The following is an 18,900-nucleotide window of genomic DNA, read 5'->3' on the forward strand; positions in this document are numbered from 1 at the left end:
TTCGCTCTGCTTCTGGAAACCCACATCGCCTGCGATCTTCTTCCTAGTGTACGCACGCGGAGATTTTAACGTCGTTCCATAACATTCCAGGGTTTTGTGATCTTTAGGCTGATCTGATGAAATGAAATTCTCTTTACAGGCGTAACGTAACATTTCCTTCTGAAGATTGAGCGTTTACAAGCATGAACGATCGCGCACAACAGGCAAGGAAGAACGTGCAAGTATGTCACGAAGTTACTAATTTGCAAACTTGTAATGAAAACAGTTCTTGAATCCATGTTTCCTACAAGAATGCATATATATTTTGTTTGTGAAAATAGAACTACGTCGACTGTGTTACATCGTTAGGAACTTCGCATTGAAAATAAAAGATTGTTCTGCAATTCGCCTCTACTTACTTCGTCCAATTCCTTATTTCAGGATCGCGTTGAAATCTTTCTCATTATTTATGCAACTTTTGTCATTAATTGTATCGAACGGCACTGCTATAATATTCGTTACACTTTTTGCACTACCTATTCACATTTTCCATAGTAGCTGAAACTGACTACATAACTTACCGTACCTCACACATTACACTTCACACTGCAATGTCACACTTCACTCTCTAAATGTCAATCTTCACGCTTTACGCTTTGTAATCCTCGTGCAAGTAGTCGCCTCACGATGGAGCACAACGCGATAAGTAGTCATGGTAAGTATCTATTTAGTATCCCCACGAAATCGTAACAAAGTTGCAAATGGAATTTGGATTTCATACCTACAGAGGAAGCAGATTTTCGCGCTGCACCTGTAAGAAAAGCAAATTTTCGCCTCGCCACTTCTCTTGCAGGTGCAGCGCGAAGATCTGCTTCTCTTGCAGGTGCGGCTACTCATAAATGGGGTGTTCGGAATTCCATTGCACGATTCTTACACCTGCAAGAGACGCAGATTTTCCCGCTGCACCTGCAAGAGAAGTTTCGGAGCCGAAATTTTTACTTTTGCGAGGAAAAAGAACGTTTATTTTGGCTTGTGGGCCATTTAGGTATTCCAATTTGCGGAAAAATAAGAATTTGTGGGTCGTGAGGTGTGAGGGCATTTCCGTTTTTGCAGGTGCAGTGCAAAAAACTGCTTCTCTTGCAGGTGCGACGGTCTTTTAATGGATTTCGGAGCAGCCCCCCTTTCAAATGCTGCACCTGCAAGCTCCCTCTCGCGTTCACCGGGTAATCGTCGATCTATCGGTATTACCATTTCTGTGCAGATAAAAATGCTGTAATACCGACCTGCCGAATCTGCCAGGTCACGTGACGCGTCTACCCCCTTAAATAGCTTTGCCTTTTATAGATAAAAAAGAATGTTCGAGGGAAAGGTTGCTCGCGTTGTACATAATCAATTACAGCCCGTACAGTGCGCTAATCCTAGTTTAAAGAAAGATTTACACGTAGACAAAACACGGGATAAGGTAGAGAAAGAAGAAACTAACAACAGGAATCACGAGAATTTTACTTCTGGTAATTTTTCGATGTATTTACATTTACGTGTATCTGTGTGTACAAGATCGTTAAAAACATTAAATGTTTATGCTCGCATTACGATACAATATATTCATGTATTTACATGTATATTCGTGTGTACAAGATCGTTAAAAACATTAAATGTTTACAGGTCTTATTTCTCGTATTGCCCCGTGCATCGTTAATTTCGCTTTTTTTTTTGTTAATCAATCTGTGTCTTTGTCTCTCTCGCTCTCTCTCTTTATCTCTCACGTACATATGCTCGCCCTTTTGCACACATTCTCTCTCATCCGCCGCGTCCTTAAATATCTCTTTTTCACATAACGCCGCACTTTATGTACAAGTAGAAAAGACCTAATAACAACAATCGACTATCACACTTTATTCATACGCCATTACGAATGGTAGGTACGTACGCTGTGCGCGTAAACCGCAGGCACTCTTATCGGTCGACAATGCCCGCGGCTTTACATTTTCCATACTATCCTTTGTTTCCAGATTTTATCTTTGACACAATTGCTAGTGCACTCGATCGATAAGATCGGGCACGTGCAGAAGTACAAACTCTCGTAGTGGAAAACAGTTTCGCGTTAGGATTCGAAAGAAGTACCGCGCACGCCGTGGCTCAGGCACACACAAACGCATCCGAAGGTACATACAAACATACATCGCACGCACACACACAAACACGCGCGCGTTCCGTTCTCTCTGGTATGTACAAACTAGAAAATACATAACGCAGCTACTTACGTTTTACAAGTAACCGATTTTACAGGAAATGTACAGAGGTGAACGGTGATACTCCTCGCGCTTTCGTTCTTTTTCTCTAGGACTTAAGTGTACATGACGCCTGGTTCTACACTCGTTGGAAGGTGCCTTGAAACCTACGTTAAATCAACGCATTTCGGGAGCAACGCGATAAAAGTTATATATACGGCAAAGAATATTTCACACGATTTGGCAGAAACAGTAGGTATACGGCGACTCTCTCCAAGTTGGGTGGGTCAATTTAAAGGTTAGGTTACAATTGCGCGCTTCGTGAATGTAAATACATCGTAGACGTTACGATTAAAAATTGAGATAAGGGAATAAATCGTACACTTTGCTCATCCGATGTCAGGCAATTCGACCGCTTCGCATAAAATATTCATCATAGCAACGTAAAAAGATTCGCCACTCTAGTTTTTGTTGGACAGAAGATCCTTAGAAAAAGTACAGACAACCTTCCATCGTGCAAAATATAAAAATTCTTGCGCCTTTCAGAATGATCATGCTCGCTAAAGCACAGACGTAAAATACATTTGGTCGTAAAACTGTACGCTTCTTGCCGGAGCGAGAACGTTCACAATACATCCTTGCTCACCCGCAGAAGGTCCTTAATCCTAATAAAAAAAAAAGCTATCAACGATTTCGTACAAAGTTTGCGTTCACAGTTTATGGCAACAAAAGTGTCCATTTCATCTTTGTTAACTAATTGTACGTGTGAGACGCGAGAGTCTTCTTATTGATAATAATCGCGTAACGAGACTGAAAGAAAGAAAGAAATTTGGACAATAGGGTCAATTAATACCATATTACTAGTCGCAAAATTAATAAACAAATTATCGGTAAAAACTAAGCACAATCGTGCCCGCAATGTTATTTATCGCCGACCACCAATCTTCTGCGCGGACGGCGAATTGTTTCTTTTCCTAGAAATAAATTGATCACGGAGCGAAGTCCTTCGTGTCGCCTTCACTCCGCGCGTAACGTTGCCAGATTCGATACTTTTCGACATAATTTAATTTATGACTAGTCTTGCCCCCCCCGGTAACTTTATCTGACAGGCGAGACGCGCTAAATCCTCCTCGCGTCTCGAAGCCAGACTCCGCGATCCCGATCTGCCACACGTGTTTACCTAGAAAAGCTCTAACCAGCGTTTACAAATTTCCGCCCTCTCATATTTAAATATCACATACATTCTAAATACGTTTCCCGTTAGAATGTGTCCGACAACGATTAACAAAAAAAAAAAAGATTAATGGAAACAGAATCTGGCAACGTTGCTGTAATAACCTGTGTCTGCGAAATATGTGCAAGATCCTCGTTTATCGGTATGCTTTCGCATACACACCCTCGATGTACACTATATTTACAAGTCGCGCTAAATAGATCTATGTGTACACTATATTATCTTACTATTCTTAAGGCTAGTTTAGCTTGCTGCATACACGTGACGTGGTCCATGTGACATTTGAAGACACTGGGTGGTCAGTCGCTGTCGGAGCCCACTGCATTAAACTTTTTTCTCTTTTTCAGTGGCTTTGAATTCCCAATGTCTTCCTCCTACGTTAGAAAGATGAAATTATAACAGAGCAGTCCACGTCGACTAACGAATAGGAATTACGATCTGAAGCTACGGATTTTCTATCTATCGGTAGCCGATTTTAAACACCAATGGCATTCACCAGCTACTACGTATCTTAATACCGATTGCATAGAGATAAAAACACTCGGCCAGTCCGTGATATACCCTTGTAATTGCATTTCAAATTGCTTTCAAGTATTGTGAAATATTTACCTCGCTACTAGACGTAATGTCTAGATGATACCGAGGCAACGGCCTTTTGGAACTAGACCTCTCCCTCGTGTTAGCACCAGTTTTCCTATGACCTCCCTTGCCACCGGCACCCCCACCTCCGGCCGACGCCGCCGCGTGCTTTCGCGCGGAGCTCGTCGGCGGAGGCGGAGGGGGCTCGTTCTCTTCGTTCACTTCCGCTAGGGCGAAGAGATCGCCGTAACTTTTCCTTAGCGAGTCGCTGCTGGCCGCTTGCGCTTGTTGCAGGGCTCTTTGCATCCCCTCGGAATGGTAGAGCTGCAGCTCAGCCGAGGATGTGCAATGCTGTCGCAATTGATCCAGATGACCGAGCACTTGTTCGCCGCTAGGAGGGCCAGGCTGTTGATTGTGCTTGCCGCCAGATCGTTTTCGCTTGTTCGGGCTGGTAGCGGGATAACGTGTGCTCAGAAGATTCGCGAGCAGCTCGCCGAGCTTCTCCTCGTAATCGCGGCACCAGTAACGCAAAGCTGCCACAACGAACATATCCCCATCCACGTTTTGTCGCGCGAGCAATTGTCGCAGAAGTTCCAACGTTGGCCTGTTACAGAGAACATTATAAACGTCACGCGTCATTCCAGAAACATTTATCCCGCGTTCTCTTTAATCCCGGGTCTACTTACTTCTCTTGTTTAAGCATAAACAGTATCGATGTAAGCGCTTCCGCGTGATCGCGGAATTGCAGCTTGGGTAAAACAGGCAGTACGTAGTCAATCGGAAAGTCATGAGCAAAGATTAGCTGCCAGAAGCAATATTGCTCGAAGGTTTCCCAATTCAAACTGGCCGTCAACAGTGACGTGAATGACTCCTTTTTCAACATTTTCAAGTGTCCCTGCATTATCTGACAGACCAATTCCTGTAATTGGCAGGCGTCGACGGTCGATACAACCAAATGCAACAATTGAACGTTTCCTAGAGCCACGTTTTGGAATCCCATGTATACGTCAGGCACAAGATAACACAGCATAAATATGTTGTCTTCGTGGCAGAGCTATAAAAAGAACAATGCATACCATATAAATATATGTGTCTCTCTTACAGCTAGACTAAACTGTTAGCAATGTGTGACGATCTATAATTTCGAGAACCAGCATACCTTTAAGTCCGCCACTAAGCAGGCATCCAGCTTCTTCTCACGATGCGCGCAAAAGTCTTTGTATACCGATGCTTTAACGTCGTTTAATACATTACTAGAACAGAAGAACGTGATGTAATAAAAGCTATTATCTATATGTGTCGGTGCAATCGGTATTCCATTACCAACCTTGGTTCGCCTTCTCGTTTTTCCTCTTCTTTGCCCCAGACTTTCAAGAAGTATAGCAAAAGATAGCCTATCCTTGTCTGAATAGTCTGCATCTCTGCCAGTACCCGAGCTAAAAGTTTCCGCCTATTGTCCTCTTCTTTACACAATTGAAACTGATTTCGAAACATAACGAACAACGGCGTGCTTATACTATCAGTCAAGGCTTCTTCGTTCAAATTGTCGGTCGGAAATATCTGTGTTGTAATTTGTGGCGCCAAAATAGTCGATATGCAAGAAGCCAATGCTGGTATTGTTTCTGCATCTATCTCATCCTCCACAACCATTTGTACTATCCTTTCCATTGTCTGACACCTCACTTCATTGTCCGTTTCACTGTGCAAACTTTCCACAGCAGCCCTTAACTCCTCTGGCTCTAAAATTAAGTTCAACTGAGACGTGATATCTTCTTTCTTTATAACACAATTTGCATTCTTTTGTTCGCTTTTCAATTTCACATTTGCTAAAGGGACGTCCTCTTCGTCTTCTTCTTCGATCTTAGTCACTATCCTGTAACAGTACGTGTAATTTAGCGATGTGCCTTTTATTGCGACAATGTCCCGATGGTGAAAAGAGCTGACCTTAATGGCATTTCCTCCTCTTCGTCGCTGAAAGCCGGTTCTGTGTCTTGACTTACATGATTATTTTCAACCGGGGTAGCGTTCCCCGTACTCTCCAGCGGAGCTCCTGGTGTAAGGTCCTTATTAAGTTCCTCCATTTTACCTGAATATATCGGAACCTTATTTCCTGCTTAAAAACATCATGCAAAAACCAAAGTTAGTAAGCATTGAATGTGCTGTAAGCTTTAAGAAAGTGTGAACAATGAAATCTGTTAAAAGAGAAGATTAAAAGATGGATTTTAAGCTATACTTGGTGAGAACTAACTTATTAAAACAGTACTGTATGAACCCAAAATTAATATACCATGTACATATGAGGCAATGAGAGCAAAAACGGACTAACCCACATTTTTTTCGATATCAAGTTAGTACCAATAACGTATTCCAATAAACTCTACTAATCATATAAAATAGGGAAAAAAAAATTTTTTTTAATGTGGGGTGGTTCGTTGTCGCTCTCACTGCCTCATATGTTTATCTATTTTCGTTTCTTTCTATTCAATCTGTGTTCAATATATGCATATATACTATGTGCCTTCGTAAAATATCTAGCGTGATGTTAAATGAGACATCAATCTTAATGTGCATTTCGTCGACTCCAATTTGTTGTGCAGAAGTATGCCAGTGTTGGTGCAGTATTTTATATTAATCTACTAAACATGCAGCATTTTATTTACCAGGATCTGCATTGGGTGGTAAGCAAAATTCCTTAAATGTCTCCCTTATTTTGCTCCTAAGTTCGCGGTCTAGCTTAGGACTGTCAAATAACGGATAAAGACTTGGCAACACCCGTTTCTCTAATATTTGCCTCAACGATGAGAAGATTCCGTTCCTCACTTTCTCCGTTAACGGTGGATAAAAATGTGGTATTATCTGTAAAATAAAACGTTCAAATAGCTTCGGGAATTGCTCAATGTTATTGCGATCGACTTACCCTGCATAAAAAGTCTAGTAACGTGGCAGTGACAGGTGGATGGGACCTCATAGAATTGTGCATGACAAGAATCGCAGGCTCGATGTTCATAATATTATCTTTCTCCGGTTCAAAAAACAACCAATCGTAGAATAAAGCCAGTTTAGCATTGCTGGCAGCCACGGTTGATGTACAAGTGGTGAATAGCCATCCTATTACCGCCCATCGGGGTATAATATCTGAACACAACAACTCATTTGTCGGATGAATTACGCCAACGATAAATCGTATAAGATCGCATCTGAGCGACTGTGACTCAGGCGTGGCCAGGTACTGCCTTTGGAACCAATCCTGGTACCGTTTGTGGTTACCGAAACGCACTTGACTCGTTAAGAAAACTAGCTTCCTTTCCATGTCCGGTGTGAGTCTCGATTGTAGAAACCTTCTAGATGTCCGAGTTTGTAAGAGTTGAAGGATTCCACTGAAATTCGGACACAGAGATTTCGGATTGAGAAGCATATCTTTCCACAATGCTTCGAACTCCGCTATTCTCGCCACATTTTGTAATAAGCGTACCAAATCCCTGAAAATACGAACATGTTGTTTCATTCGCCGCAACTCGATACTCACTACAAACAGTAAATTAAATGGAGATTAAATGGAGTTTCCGAGCATCGTTTACCTTCCAATAACTAAACAATCGACCATACGTTCTCTTATGAGAGACACGGTGAAGGTAACTTCCTTTTGGCGCAGCCCGGACAGATGAGGTGCGTTATGATCTTCTATTAATCGTAGATAGGTGTAAACAATAGACGCCACTAGAAAAGGAAATTTATCCAGCCAGGATCGGTTCTCTTGAAATATGTCTAAAAGCGCGTCGACTAAAAACAAATTTCTCGGCGAAATATCTCCGCCGGCTGCGTGCCTTAACAAACTTAAACAAAGGTTATCCACACTAGCCACACTGGTTCTTATCGTCTCCCGCAGCAGCCACAGTAACTGGCTTCTGGTTACATCGTTCAATCGTAGGTATCTTTCAAGCACTAATTGATTAAGATGTCCTAACACAATCGCGAGGCCATCTCGCGTAATTAACGTTAAGTCCCTATAACTTTTTGCAGCACTTTGAGGATCCGTCAGAATAACAACCAACAATCCCAATGAAACTTCTTCGTGCGTCTTGTCCTTACACACAGCATTGTTCAGCGTATCGTGGGCTTCCTTTTCTGACAGTCCCGCAGTCAGGTTTTGGAGCACTGTATAACATCTTTCGAATTTCTGAAAGCAGAAAGCGAGCAACAGTTTATTTTAAATAGCATTCGCAGGAATAAAGTAATAACAAATTCTTCGCGAATAAAGAATTTAGAAATTTTTAAATTAACAACCATGAAAGCTCTCGAAGTACTTGAGATTTTACACTTTTGTATTGACATTATGAAATATACAACGCATAACGAGACCGTTGCGTTACTCAGAATGGTGCTATTTTGGTTTAAGTAACGCAGCTGAGGATTCTACGGTGCGTTCCTCGAATCCAAGCGAACACCATCCATCGGCAACTGACATCTATTAATTTCATAATTATGTAAACGATTCAAATGTTGCCGCTAAGACGCGTGGTGTGGACGTGTGGCGCCGCGCGGTCAGCGACGTGCGCGACCGTCGCAACAATGGCGGAGCCCCTCGCACCCGATACGTATCCAGTGACTATTTCAAATATTTATGTTACCTCTTCCAAGTCGTCCTTATTCTCTATGCAGCTCGTGCTGAGTAGCCGGGACGCGGGAGTTTTCGTCTGTTCCATTGCTGCTGGCTGGCCCGCGGCCGTCCCGTGAACGTTATTCCAGGCCCTGTCGAGCCCTCAGCCCTCAGCCCTGTGCCCCTGGCCGCTTGTGCTCGCCTCCGTGCATCGTGATCGTCTCACTGCCTGTTCGTTCTCTGTCCCTGTCTCTCTCTCTTTCCCCACTCTTCGTCTCTCCCGCGGTCTCTTCACTCTGTTTATTCCTTACCCACGGACCTCCCCGACTCCCTGAACTGTCCCGATGCGATTGCGCATTGATACATGCGCCTCGTCGCTTCTCGGCCTCGCTTCGTGACGTGATCGCTCCCCACCGTCGTCGCCAATCATCCGCTCGGCCAATCGCTGTCTACCAACCCGTACACACTCACGGGCATTGGTGGGGGTACCGTAGAAAAGTAGTGCGGCTTACAGGAACGTATTTATTAAGGGTGCGTATCAAGAGGACGGTCACCTCCGAAGTGTCTGTGAACCTTCCAACTTCCAACCAGTGTGCTGCCTTTGCCGAACCTCCTACAAAAGGACTCACCGTTCCCGCGTTCAAACCGTCCTTTTCAGGGTGTCATATGATTATCCATCGATTAGTTGTCCCCTGCGCCGTGCTAGCTGTGTATACTTGTAAACCATTCGCGGATAGGTGATTACAATAAAAGTACACATGTTTGTTGATAATTAAACTTGCATAAATGTGTTACGTTAACATACGAAGATCATCGCGTGACTCAATGGGATCATAAATTATAGGCGTGTAACGGGCGCAGCAGGAATATTTCGCGCGTTAGTTCGTTGGTTTCGCGGAATGCTGAAACCAACGAGTATCCCAGCAAACTGTTGCACGCATTTCGGGACATTCGATCGAGGGTAGGATGTAGAGCAAAAACTATATACACTTTTTAAGCAAACACCGCAACGTTTGAATACAAAAGAGAGATCTGATGGGACGGTATGCCGCGAAAGAAAAATTACTAACGAAATGTAGGACATTCGCTGAGAACAAACGAGAATGGTACCGCGAGGTCATCGGCATCTTCATTTCAAATTACGTTGAACTTTGTAAAAATAACTCTATCCTTGTTGCAACCACGGAAACTACAACGAACGCGTGATCGTAGTATTGGAAAGAGCCTTAGAATACTTTCGTTCGCGTGCGAGTATTTCGCGAAATAAATGCGGCAAGGTTGCCCCCTCGATAAAAGTTTGTTAAGAGATCATAAAAACTGTGAACACCCGGGTGCGTAAGCCCATAAAGTTGCTCGGTATATAGACACGAACCTGTGGCGTGAAATTGCGCGTGCGCACATCACGTACGCACAAACGGCCAGCCGACTAATCACATCGGGTGCCCCGGCCACGCTTCCCGCTTTTCGTTTCCTCGTGTTGCTTTGCGAGCCTCTTTGAACACTTTCCTAGGCCCTCGCTGTTTTGTGGGTGCGAACTTTGCCCGGCGTACCTATTGGGATTTGCGCAATCGGTGACCATAATAATATCGAACACGTTCCACTGGATGCATACGCAGTCGCTTCGACCCGACACGTCCGTGCATGTCAACCTAACCCCCAATAAGTGCAAGAGCCACGGACCTGGCATTCCATTACGATGTATAAGGCTTTCCTCCAGGTATCCGTGGTGCTACAACCCCGCTTTCCTTTCTCTTTCTTGCCCTAATACTCGCCGCATAACCATCTCGCTCCTGTGCCGCTTATTACTTTTCGTTATTTGGTTAGGGTAATCGAGAATATCGCCCAGCCAGCCAACTTTCCATACAGATGTTATAACTTCACCTCCTCTGCTTTCGCAATCGTGAATAGGATTCCGGGAAAAGCTATCGCGGGGTTCTTTGTTCTAATCGTTATGACCATTGGAGTAACATATGTACGCCCAGCCGTTTTCGGAGTTGTGTAAAAGATAATTACGAGTGCAAACGTTCGGGGCGTTAAACTTTTCGGTCACTATCTATGCGGCTTTAAAGAGAGCTTTCGAAACGAGTATACTAAAAGTTTATGCGGAAAAGAAACGGTTTTTTCCGGATTGCGTGGCATTAAACGCCACTTCGGTTGTTTATGATTCACCTTGGAACGTTTGTTACTTCGACGCTATATATGTAATTGATATACAGTTCTGTGTTATGAGACAGTTAAACGATAGAGATAAATGGGCGAAAAAGAAAGATCGCGTATTACTCGTTTGAAATGCTAACGTAAAGGAAGTGAGATACTTAGCAGTAATTTCAACTGTTCCTACACCCAAGCCGTTCGGTGGTTTCAAGTGAAATGACCAGCCAGTACGTTTCGCGGTGCTATCTGCTTGTAAACGTCAATGGACGCATGCGCAGACGCACAGTCCCGTGAATAGTCTCTCATCAGGAACGTATAAGATGGAGACAGAAAAGAAGAGATTAAATATATCCAAAAATATTGTGAAAATGAATTTTTCCTATTTCACCTAGAAGATCTTCTCCCTTGATCGCGACAATTTGGGGTGAGCAATACTGCTGCTTCAGATAATCAGGAAAACCACAAAAGTCAATGAAACGTTCTAACAAATGGAAGAACATAATTCCAGAACCAACTTATTGATTATTTAATATCCTACGAAACCTTGTTTATTTACCAGTTTCATTTTTCACTGTTAATCTTCCGATCGAAATCTTTCACGCCACGTGACTGTCAGAATTTCGCCCGACCTTTTTCACTTTCGTGCGCTGATCTATCGCGCCGTTGGATTATCGTTATCCATCACAGTCGCATCCCACGAATCTGCGTAAGCTAATATGCGCTATAAGACAGAGAAGAAAAAAGAGGTGACGTGTGCTGGGAAGTTTGGAACTTGATGCTAAACGTTAATGGTAGTGTTCCGTATTTTCGTATTTATTGGATAATTAACCCGAATCGTAAAGCACGCGAGGTCGTAAACAGTCGGAAAGAATGCGCGCTTAAGCAAGTAACAGTGTGTACATTCGAATTTACACTTAACGAGCTCTCAGTGATCCACGGATGACCGAGTCTCGAGCACCTGGCAGACGGCCAATGCGGCCGTAGAAAAATGTGTTATCGCTAACCATCTTCTCATTAACACGGACATTGTATTCTTCTGGTATTCCGTTTTGCATAAAACTATTTTAGGGCATTTCGAGCAGAATTACACCACCTGGCGAATCCTTATGAATGTAAAAAGAGTCCCACTATATGAATAAATGTAAAACGGTCGTCGTAGTCGGTCTAAGAATCTTCTGTCTCGCTTTTCCTTCCTTTTTTTTTTATTAAACGCAATTATATAATTCATTACAAATTTTATTACGAATTCAATACGCGTAAAAACGTTTTCTCGTACAAAGATTGTGGGTTGCAGCAAACATTCTGTATCAACATTCTGGTTAATTGTAGAATGGCTATTGATGACTGATTCGATAGAATGATTCACTTTGGTACTGATATGCTTCCACGCATAATAACGAGTTATAAATCGAGGAGTATAATGTATCGATGACCACCGGGGTTCGTTAACGTGCATTGCAGTTAATGCAAATATGGGGCAACGCATTAGGGGAAATAAATTCGCGTGTATATTTTAGAATGCTAAATCCTCAGTTGAACGAATCGTGAAACTGCAGTGTGAACAACTTAAGCGCTGATACGCAAGTACCCTCGGATTACTTAAAAATGTTTGCAATATTAAAGACAATGCGATAAGTGATGCTCGTAACACTTCGATAAAACGGATGCTTAAACTTATATCTCTATACAACACTATTAACAGTTTATACTTCGAATTTCTTTATAAATAATCTATCTTACATGCTTCTATAAATAAGTACCTAATTTCGTGATTTATCCGTGTAGTTATGGATCTATAATATTCAAAACTCTTTTACACTAGCAACATTGGTATATCTAATCTCTTTCAAGCGAGGAAAGATAAGCATAGATTGGTAGACAAAGTACGTTTGAAAACATTCGAAATTCTTGATTGTATATAAATTCGTGCATAGCCATGCTTTTAGGGCTAACTCAGACGGACCACTTTTTTTCTAAAAAGTGGCTTCTGCCCACCACAACCATAAAACAGTGGTTGGGCTGTCGCTGGAATCAACCACGTTTGAAGTCCGTATCGACGACAAAAAACTGTACCCCGAAATTGTCGCTGCCGGTGGTTGACACAACGCACAACGGTTTTTGTGGTCGTAGTGGGTTCTAAAGAGGTCCGTCTGAGTTAGGCCTCAGTAGAAGAGTAGTATATATTGTGTGTCAGTCCCAAAGTTTACGTAACGTATTTTATGCTGACTTGTCGCTTATTGTGTTATTTCATGAAAGATCGAACAACTCTTAAGTACTTGATTATGTGTAATTAGAATTTTTTTGTGTGTTTATCGTGTTTAGTTAAAGTGCAGAAAGTTGAGAGGTGCAAATAATATTGCACTTCGAGAACAAGATAATTCGTTGTATACGCTTTGCAGGGAGAACCTTTGAATCCTTCAGCCTTACGATATAATTATGTAAAAATGTAAGTGCTACATTTATTGCCGACTTTCCACGAAGATGCAATATGTTATATTCTTAAATACTGTTACGATTCGTATAAGCAAAGTTCCAATTCAGAAATGTTTGTACTGAGTAACTCACTGGCAATTATAATTTTCATTGTATTCTTATCTCTTATTACGTATCTGAAACAGGTCAAAGTAGAATTGTCTTCGCAGCAGAAGAACTTAATTATTAACTAGCAGACGGCTCGGTTTGGCATAAGAACTCTTCAACACAAAATATAAAGAAATGCGGGAACTCTGCCACGCGTTCTCAATATTTTAACATTATTCAACAATAACTTAACTATAAAATCTGTATACTTCTCTGGTTATGCAATAGCCCTGGCCGTAAACATTCCGAGTTTTCCTGAGATGTCAAAAAGTGTACGAACGTAGAATTTGAAATTTACATAAAAATGCGCGCAGAGCATTGGTATCAAAACGCACTACGACTTCCCTTTCTTGAATCTCTGTCGTGCTTGCGCTTTACTATATTTCGGATGCTTGTCTTTGTCGTTGTTCATTTCGGATTCATCGTCGTCGATGTCATCTTTGTTTTCGCCGAATAGGTCCACCGGTGGATCCAAAAGCGATTTTCTTTGGCACTTTACGAAATAGCGAAACCCTTTTGCAATGGTGAAACCCAACATTGCTATGGATATTGTCAATAACGCCATCAAAAAGGGATGCTGCGATGGAAGATAGAAAATTATGTCTACCGTTTTACCAACTCGCGCGTTCAAGTATATTAAACTAGCATACGTACCGTTAATGTAGGTTTATTTGTAAATACATAGTCAGCGATTACGACTATTACTCCAAGTATGATACCAACTCCAGCTCCGAGCCAAGGTATCTGTTGATCAGCTACAAAATAATTCAATATTAGAGCGTCGTAGTAAACATTACGAATACGATTGCCTTGATGCTAGAGAGATAGTACCTCTTCTATCTTGAATCAATAATCTAGATACTCTGTGCATCGCCTCTAAAATTGTTGGTTCGTTCGGTTGAAGGGATAAAGCCTTATTGTAAGATTGAAGTGCTTCGCTGAAGCGAAAGGTTTGTGACTCCACTTCGGCTTTCCTAAAATATCCCTGGAAAGAGATTTATACGTGCCGCAGTTGAATTAAATGTTAGATAAGTTACAATTACACTCGTGTCTATAAAGCAATTGTACGACGAATGTACGTGTACCTTGGTCCAATCAGGTTTCAGCTGAATTGTCATTAGAGCATCCTCCATCGCGAAATGGTATTGTCGTATTTTCAGAAAGGCAAACGATCTATTGCTGTATAAAGAATAATTCTGCGGATCCAGTTTAATCGCGTGTGTGTAATGGAACATAGCCTCCTCGTACTTTTGCTGTTTCACACACGTGTTCCCTCGCTCCTTGAGGCTTTGAACCTTCGATGGAATTATAGTAATGTAATAAAAGAATATTTAATATTAAGTTCAGGCTACAAAGTGTTGATTAATTGCGTCAGAGCGCTGGGGTTAACGTTCCACGTTAATTTATGGCATTGCTGGCAGAAATCCTTATTTAAGTTTCTCGAGTGATTTGCATACTATGCAAAAGGTCACGCTTATGTTAAATGAACAGTGCAAGCATCAAGCTCCACGCTGAAAAGTCGCGATTTCTTACCTCTGCCTCTCGTGTGCTCGACATTCTTTTCGGGAGAACTTTGAAGACAGATTACGTAAAAAATGTTTCACGAGTTACTATCTGACGTGGACGTTATCATTGTCCTTCAAGCTGTCTCCGAGCAACTTTTTTATCTGTCAAGAAACAGTCAACAATGAGAAGCAGCCGAAACACCTGCCATGTCTTTCGGGCCGGTAACTGCATGCGCAGCGAGCATTGACATGTGATACTGCACTGCGCATAGCCCTCCACCCGTCCGTCGGGTCTGTCCCGTTCAAAGAACAGAGAAAGGCAACAGCAGACGTTCACCTTTCTTTCCATTTCTTTCCAACACTCGACGTCCTCCCTTTGAATGTTGTCGTTGTAGAGACGACCTGCATAAAAATGGGCCAGCGATCTTTAAAAAAAATGAGCGCAGCTTCTTTACGTGCCTCCCCGCTCGAAAAAGAAGATCGAATGATTGCGAAACGGTTACAGCAGCGGGAGACAAATGCCACGCCAATGGATCATCTTCGCTTGCACGTGATTCTCGAAGTACGCGTCCTATGTAGGTACGCTTTGTTTTGCAATATTAATAAATTTTGTCTCCTAGTCCGAAGGTGTGGCTTTATTTTTAACCGAAGCATGCACGAGCCGAATACATTGGAAATAACCTGTATGCTTGAAATATGAGATTTCTAAGCGCACGCGAGAAAGGTCTATATTTAAATAAGATATCCGTAAGCTTGAACGGACATAGTGTGCCCGCGGTGCTTCTTGATCGATCAATGGTAACTTACATAAGTCGATCGAATTTATGTAACTTCGCACGAAGTACGGCAAGAAGTCCCGAGCGGGCACGAAGAGAAAGCGCAGGGGACATTGGCGAATCATGTGACTGAGGCTTCTTTTTTTTTTATCATCATTTTAATGTCTGAAATTCTCCATTTCATACAAATTAAGTGGGGGCATTATAATACAAACTTAAAATATATACATCGATATTTCGTGAAACTTCTCGAATAGCTATGCAACTCATCCATTAATCCGTTAATCTGTAGATCTCTTTCCGTTATTATTGATTTCTGATTATTCTTTTTTTGTATGCTTTTTTTTTGCGCTGAACCTACTTCGCGTATGTCTGTATGCATGTGTGTGTATTTTTTTTGTGTGCGTGTGCGTGTGTGTGTGTGTGTACTGTGCAAGGAAACTGGCAAGTCGTTCGAATAAATATATTTCTTTTTAATTAGCCGCCAGAATTTCTCACGGCCGACTTCTGTGTTGTATTTTGGTAAAAGCGTCCGTGATATGGAGAATCGAATGCGAGAGCTCGTTTTGTTTCTTCGTTTAGTCACTTTGTAGACAGTGACTGATCGTTCGTAATTTTTCTCTCTGTTCGTTCGTGGGTAACGTTCCCGTCGACGGGACTTCGTCTCTTTAAATCCCGATTACCATCGACGAAACGCGACAGGCACTGATTGCGAGTGTCGAAGTAACTTTAATCCGGATACATCGTTTATTTACATCTCGATCGCTCTAGCGACGATCGTTCGAATTGGCTCGCGACCTTCCTGTTCCTTTCCTCTGTTCCTTGCTCCTCCTCTGGATGGCTCTAGACTCTAAACGGTTCGGTTCGCTTCCAAGTATTTACCTCGCTACTCGACACCGAGCAGTGAATCCCTATTGGAAAAAAATAACGGCCGCAAGCGCGCCCGACGCTTACATCCATTCCTCGGGCTCGTGGCACGCGGAGAAAATAATCGCACATAACGGACAGATTAAGAATCCTTACGATTATATTGGAGGACGAATGGCAAACGTTCGCGTACCTCGCCGAGTCGGTGTGTGCATATTTATTGCCCAAGTGGGACGGAAGTCACGGATGATTTGGCACTCCTGTCTTTCCTTCCCTAACGCCTACTCGTCGCTCATCAGCGCGACCTTTCTCCTCCACCCTCCCCCCCTGGTATTCCCCCCTCGATCTCTCTTTTAACGCGTTTAGCCAAGTAAACTCGTACGGTTATCGAGTCGCGGAGCAGAGAAAGAAAAGTCACCGATACTCTCAACCTGCCAACCGGGGGGCGACGAGTGCGACGCTTTATAGATCACGCTCGTAAAATAGTAGTGACGATTCTGGATGAACAGTGGCCCGGTCAACAGGTTGAAGCGCCTCTCTTCTTCGATTCAGTCGCTAACGAAAAGAATGGGGCAGCTTTGGGGCGGAATGGAGTTACGTAAACCTTCGAAAGCGCCCCCGGCAATTTCGCTGTCCGTTTCGCAGCGCGAAGTGGTCCCCGTCTCGGGCCGATCGATCAGGCACGATCGACGGAGGTGACGAAACGGGACGAACGTTCTGGTGCTCCGCGGGCGGAGCACGATCGAACGGAACGGGCACGGACAGCCGAAAAATTCGAGGGCGAGACAGACGGATGTGAGAACTCGTAGGAGGGACGAAAGTTGGTTTCTCCCGCGAGATCGAAGGGCGATTCGATCGCGGCGGCCCGATTCGATTCTCCATTACCACGGACCGCGTGTACGTTCCTTTTCTTATTCTTTTCTCTATCTTCTCCACATGCACAACCCACGTCAGTATTGTTACTAGTTACCGTAAATCGTAAGTGTAAATTGATTTTTTTTTTTTGTCCACGCTTAAAATACATTTTATACATACACTCCGCCTACGCTCTCGCATATAGTCGTCACCGTATTACAAACGTCGTCGTACCAATAAATCGCCAAGCAATAGTCGTCGCCAAGAGAGAAAAAAGGAAATAGGAGAAAGAAACAGAGAAACACGATGCGCGCAGGATTCGTATATGTGTATCGTAGGTCGTCCGTCATAATAATCTTACGATCCATCTTCCACTCCCATTGTTTTGTTTTCCCCTGCCAATCGCCTCGCGCGTCCCCTATTCGTCCTCTCCGTGCCTGTTTCTTATCTCCGATTCTTTTTTTGCGAGGGTATCCTCTGCTTCTCGTCGCTCTCTGTGCTTCTACACGTGTACGCGCAAGTGTTTTTAACGCGATGCACGGGCATTCTTTTTTCTCTCTCTCTACGCTCTCACTCTCACCCTCTGTCGCCGCGAATGGAACAGAAGCACGCGGGGAGACGGCCGGAAGTACGCGTGAAACAGAATCGTAGCAGGAAGCGGAGGAAGGTTATTGCGCGTAAATAGCGTCTCGGTTCCCTTCGTGCACCTCGCCTGATAACAACGAACCTGCGGCGGTGGGACGTACACCGCAGAAAAGGGATCTCTCTCTCTCTCTCTTTCTCTCTCTCTTTCTCTCTCTCTCACGCTCTCTCTCCTCTATGATACAACCGAATTCGTTGCTCTTCTTTTTTTTTGTACGCTTCGTCGACCACTTATAGCATATATATATGTATGTATATCGTACCAGGCACGTTTCGATCCCCCTCGACGAGAGATCGCTTTTCTTCGTGTATCGACGCGGACGCCGCGCCGCGACTTCCTCGGGGAACGCCCGAGGACCCAACATCCGGGCGGAATAACAACCGTTTCCGGTATTCGCGAAACGAGCGCGCGGTCTCGTTCTATCTCGTTCACGAGCGACGTAATAGCCGAGGACGCCTGTCTTTAACATCGCGATCGAAATTACGCGAATGGAATGCAATTGTTCTTCTTCACTGGACAAGGGCCCCTGCCCGCCGCGAGGGGCCGCAAGGAGAAAGGTCGGTCGAAGCCAGAAGAGATATCGCGCACGGCATTGCTAATTACATTGCTCGAGGTAAGTAGGGAAGCGTGCTCCTGGGCAAGTCGGAGTAACGAAGCGAGCGCTGCGCGTAAACGGACTGCGGGTGTATTTAGCGAAGAGAGCCGAGCGTGGTCGGAGCTTTACGCGCTATCGGATCCCGTAACTACTTCGAGCAACGTAGTCCCATACTGTGATGCCAGATCGGGGACGGGTTCCCTCGAGGATTTCCCCCACCTCGCGCACACTACGCCGGAGCTGCGTGTCCGTGAGTTGGACTCCGAAGCGCCGAGCTCACGGACACGCTGCTCCGGCGTAGTATT

General features: G+C 43.6%; 2 protein-coding genes and 1 long non-coding RNA gene across 5 annotated transcripts; 1 reads left to right on the plus strand and 2 right to left on the minus strand.

Annotated features, from left to right (window-relative positions):
• Nucleotides 1-1,462: 1,462 nt before the first annotated feature.
• Ints3 (integrator complex subunit 3) lies at nucleotides 1,463-9,188 on the minus strand. 2 transcript variants are annotated; one of them, XM_076808294.1, is made up of 10 exons: nucleotides 8,652-9,188; nucleotides 7,602-8,200; nucleotides 6,941-7,502; nucleotides 6,684-6,879; nucleotides 5,968-6,109; nucleotides 5,351-5,896; nucleotides 5,183-5,276; nucleotides 4,710-5,077; nucleotides 4,054-4,627; nucleotides 1,463-3,818 (listed from the first exon to the last, which is right to left on the minus strand). In XM_076808294.1, exons 1-10 carry the CDS (start codon nucleotides 8,724-8,726, stop codon nucleotides 3,744-3,746), a joined length of 3,231 nt encoding a protein of 1,076 aa, XP_076664409.1. In that variant the 5' UTR covers nucleotides 8,727-9,188; the 3' UTR covers nucleotides 1,463-3,743. The 2 variants fall into 2 exon arrangements, with proteins under 2 accessions (XP_076664409.1, XP_076664408.1); XM_076808293.1 differs by having other exon boundaries at nucleotides 5,968-6,136.
• Nucleotides 9,189-9,206: 18 nt separating this feature from the next.
• LOC143366877 (uncharacterized) lies at nucleotides 9,207-13,608 on the plus strand. The gene is made up of 2 exons (XR_013084845.1): nucleotides 9,207-9,330; nucleotides 9,985-13,608. It is a non-coding gene; the product is annotated as an uncharacterized LOC143366877 (long non-coding RNA).
• LOC143366874 (sperm-associated antigen 1-like) lies at nucleotides 11,997-18,800 on the minus strand. Of its 2 annotated transcripts, none has more exons than XR_013084842.1 (6): nucleotides 14,888-15,143; nucleotides 14,440-14,649; nucleotides 14,186-14,339; nucleotides 14,009-14,109; nucleotides 13,564-13,931; nucleotides 11,997-13,383 (listed from the first exon to the last, which is right to left on the minus strand). XR_013084842.1 is itself a non-coding variant. In XM_076808297.1 (6 exons), the coding sequence occupies exons 2-6, from the start codon at nucleotides 14,909-14,911 to the stop codon at nucleotides 13,689-13,691; spliced, it is 732 nt and encodes a 243-aa protein (XP_076664412.1). In that variant the 5' UTR covers nucleotides 14,912-15,021; nucleotides 15,197-18,800; the 3' UTR covers nucleotides 11,997-13,688. The 2 variants fall into 2 exon arrangements, 1 of the variants encoding a protein (XP_076664412.1); XM_076808297.1 differs by adding an exon at nucleotides 15,197-18,800 and having other exon boundaries at nucleotides 11,997-13,931; nucleotides 14,888-15,021.
• Nucleotides 18,801-18,900: the final 100 nt, after the last annotated feature.

This window comes from Andrena cerasifolii, chromosome 3, assembly GCF_050908995.1.
Source record: "Andrena cerasifolii isolate SP2316 chromosome 3, iyAndCera1_principal, whole genome shotgun sequence".
Taxonomy (NCBI): domain Eukaryota; kingdom Metazoa; phylum Arthropoda; class Insecta; order Hymenoptera; family Andrenidae; genus Andrena; species Andrena cerasifolii.

What these genes read in the sequence shown, in the direction of transcription:
- Ints3 (XM_076808293.1), bottom strand. Translation starts at nt 8,726, where the DNA reads ATGGAACAGACGAAAACTCCCGCGTCCCGGCTACTCAGCACGAGCTGC. An exon ending in ACCACCCAATGCAGATCCTG is followed by an intron (nt 6,137 to 6,683) that starts GTAAATAAAATG and finishes GATGTTTTTAAG; the next exon opens with CAGGAAATAAGGTTCCGATA. An exon ending in AAACGAGAAGGCGAACCAAG is followed by an intron (nt 5,277 to 5,350) that starts GTTGGTAATGGA and finishes CTTCTGTTCTAG; the next exon opens with TAATGTATTAAACGACGTTA.
- LOC143366874 (XM_076808297.1), bottom strand. Translation starts at nt 14,911, where the DNA reads ATGTCGAGCACACGAGAGGCAGAG. An exon ending in CGAGCACACGAGAGGCAGAG is followed by an intron (nt 14,650 to 14,887) that starts GTAAGAAATCGC and finishes ATTCCATCGAAG; the next exon opens with GTTCAAAGCCTCAAGGAGCG. An exon ending in CAAATAAACCTACATTAACG is followed by an intron (nt 13,932 to 14,008) that starts GTACGTATGCTA and finishes CTTCCATCGCAG; the next exon opens with CATCCCTTTTTGATGGCGTT.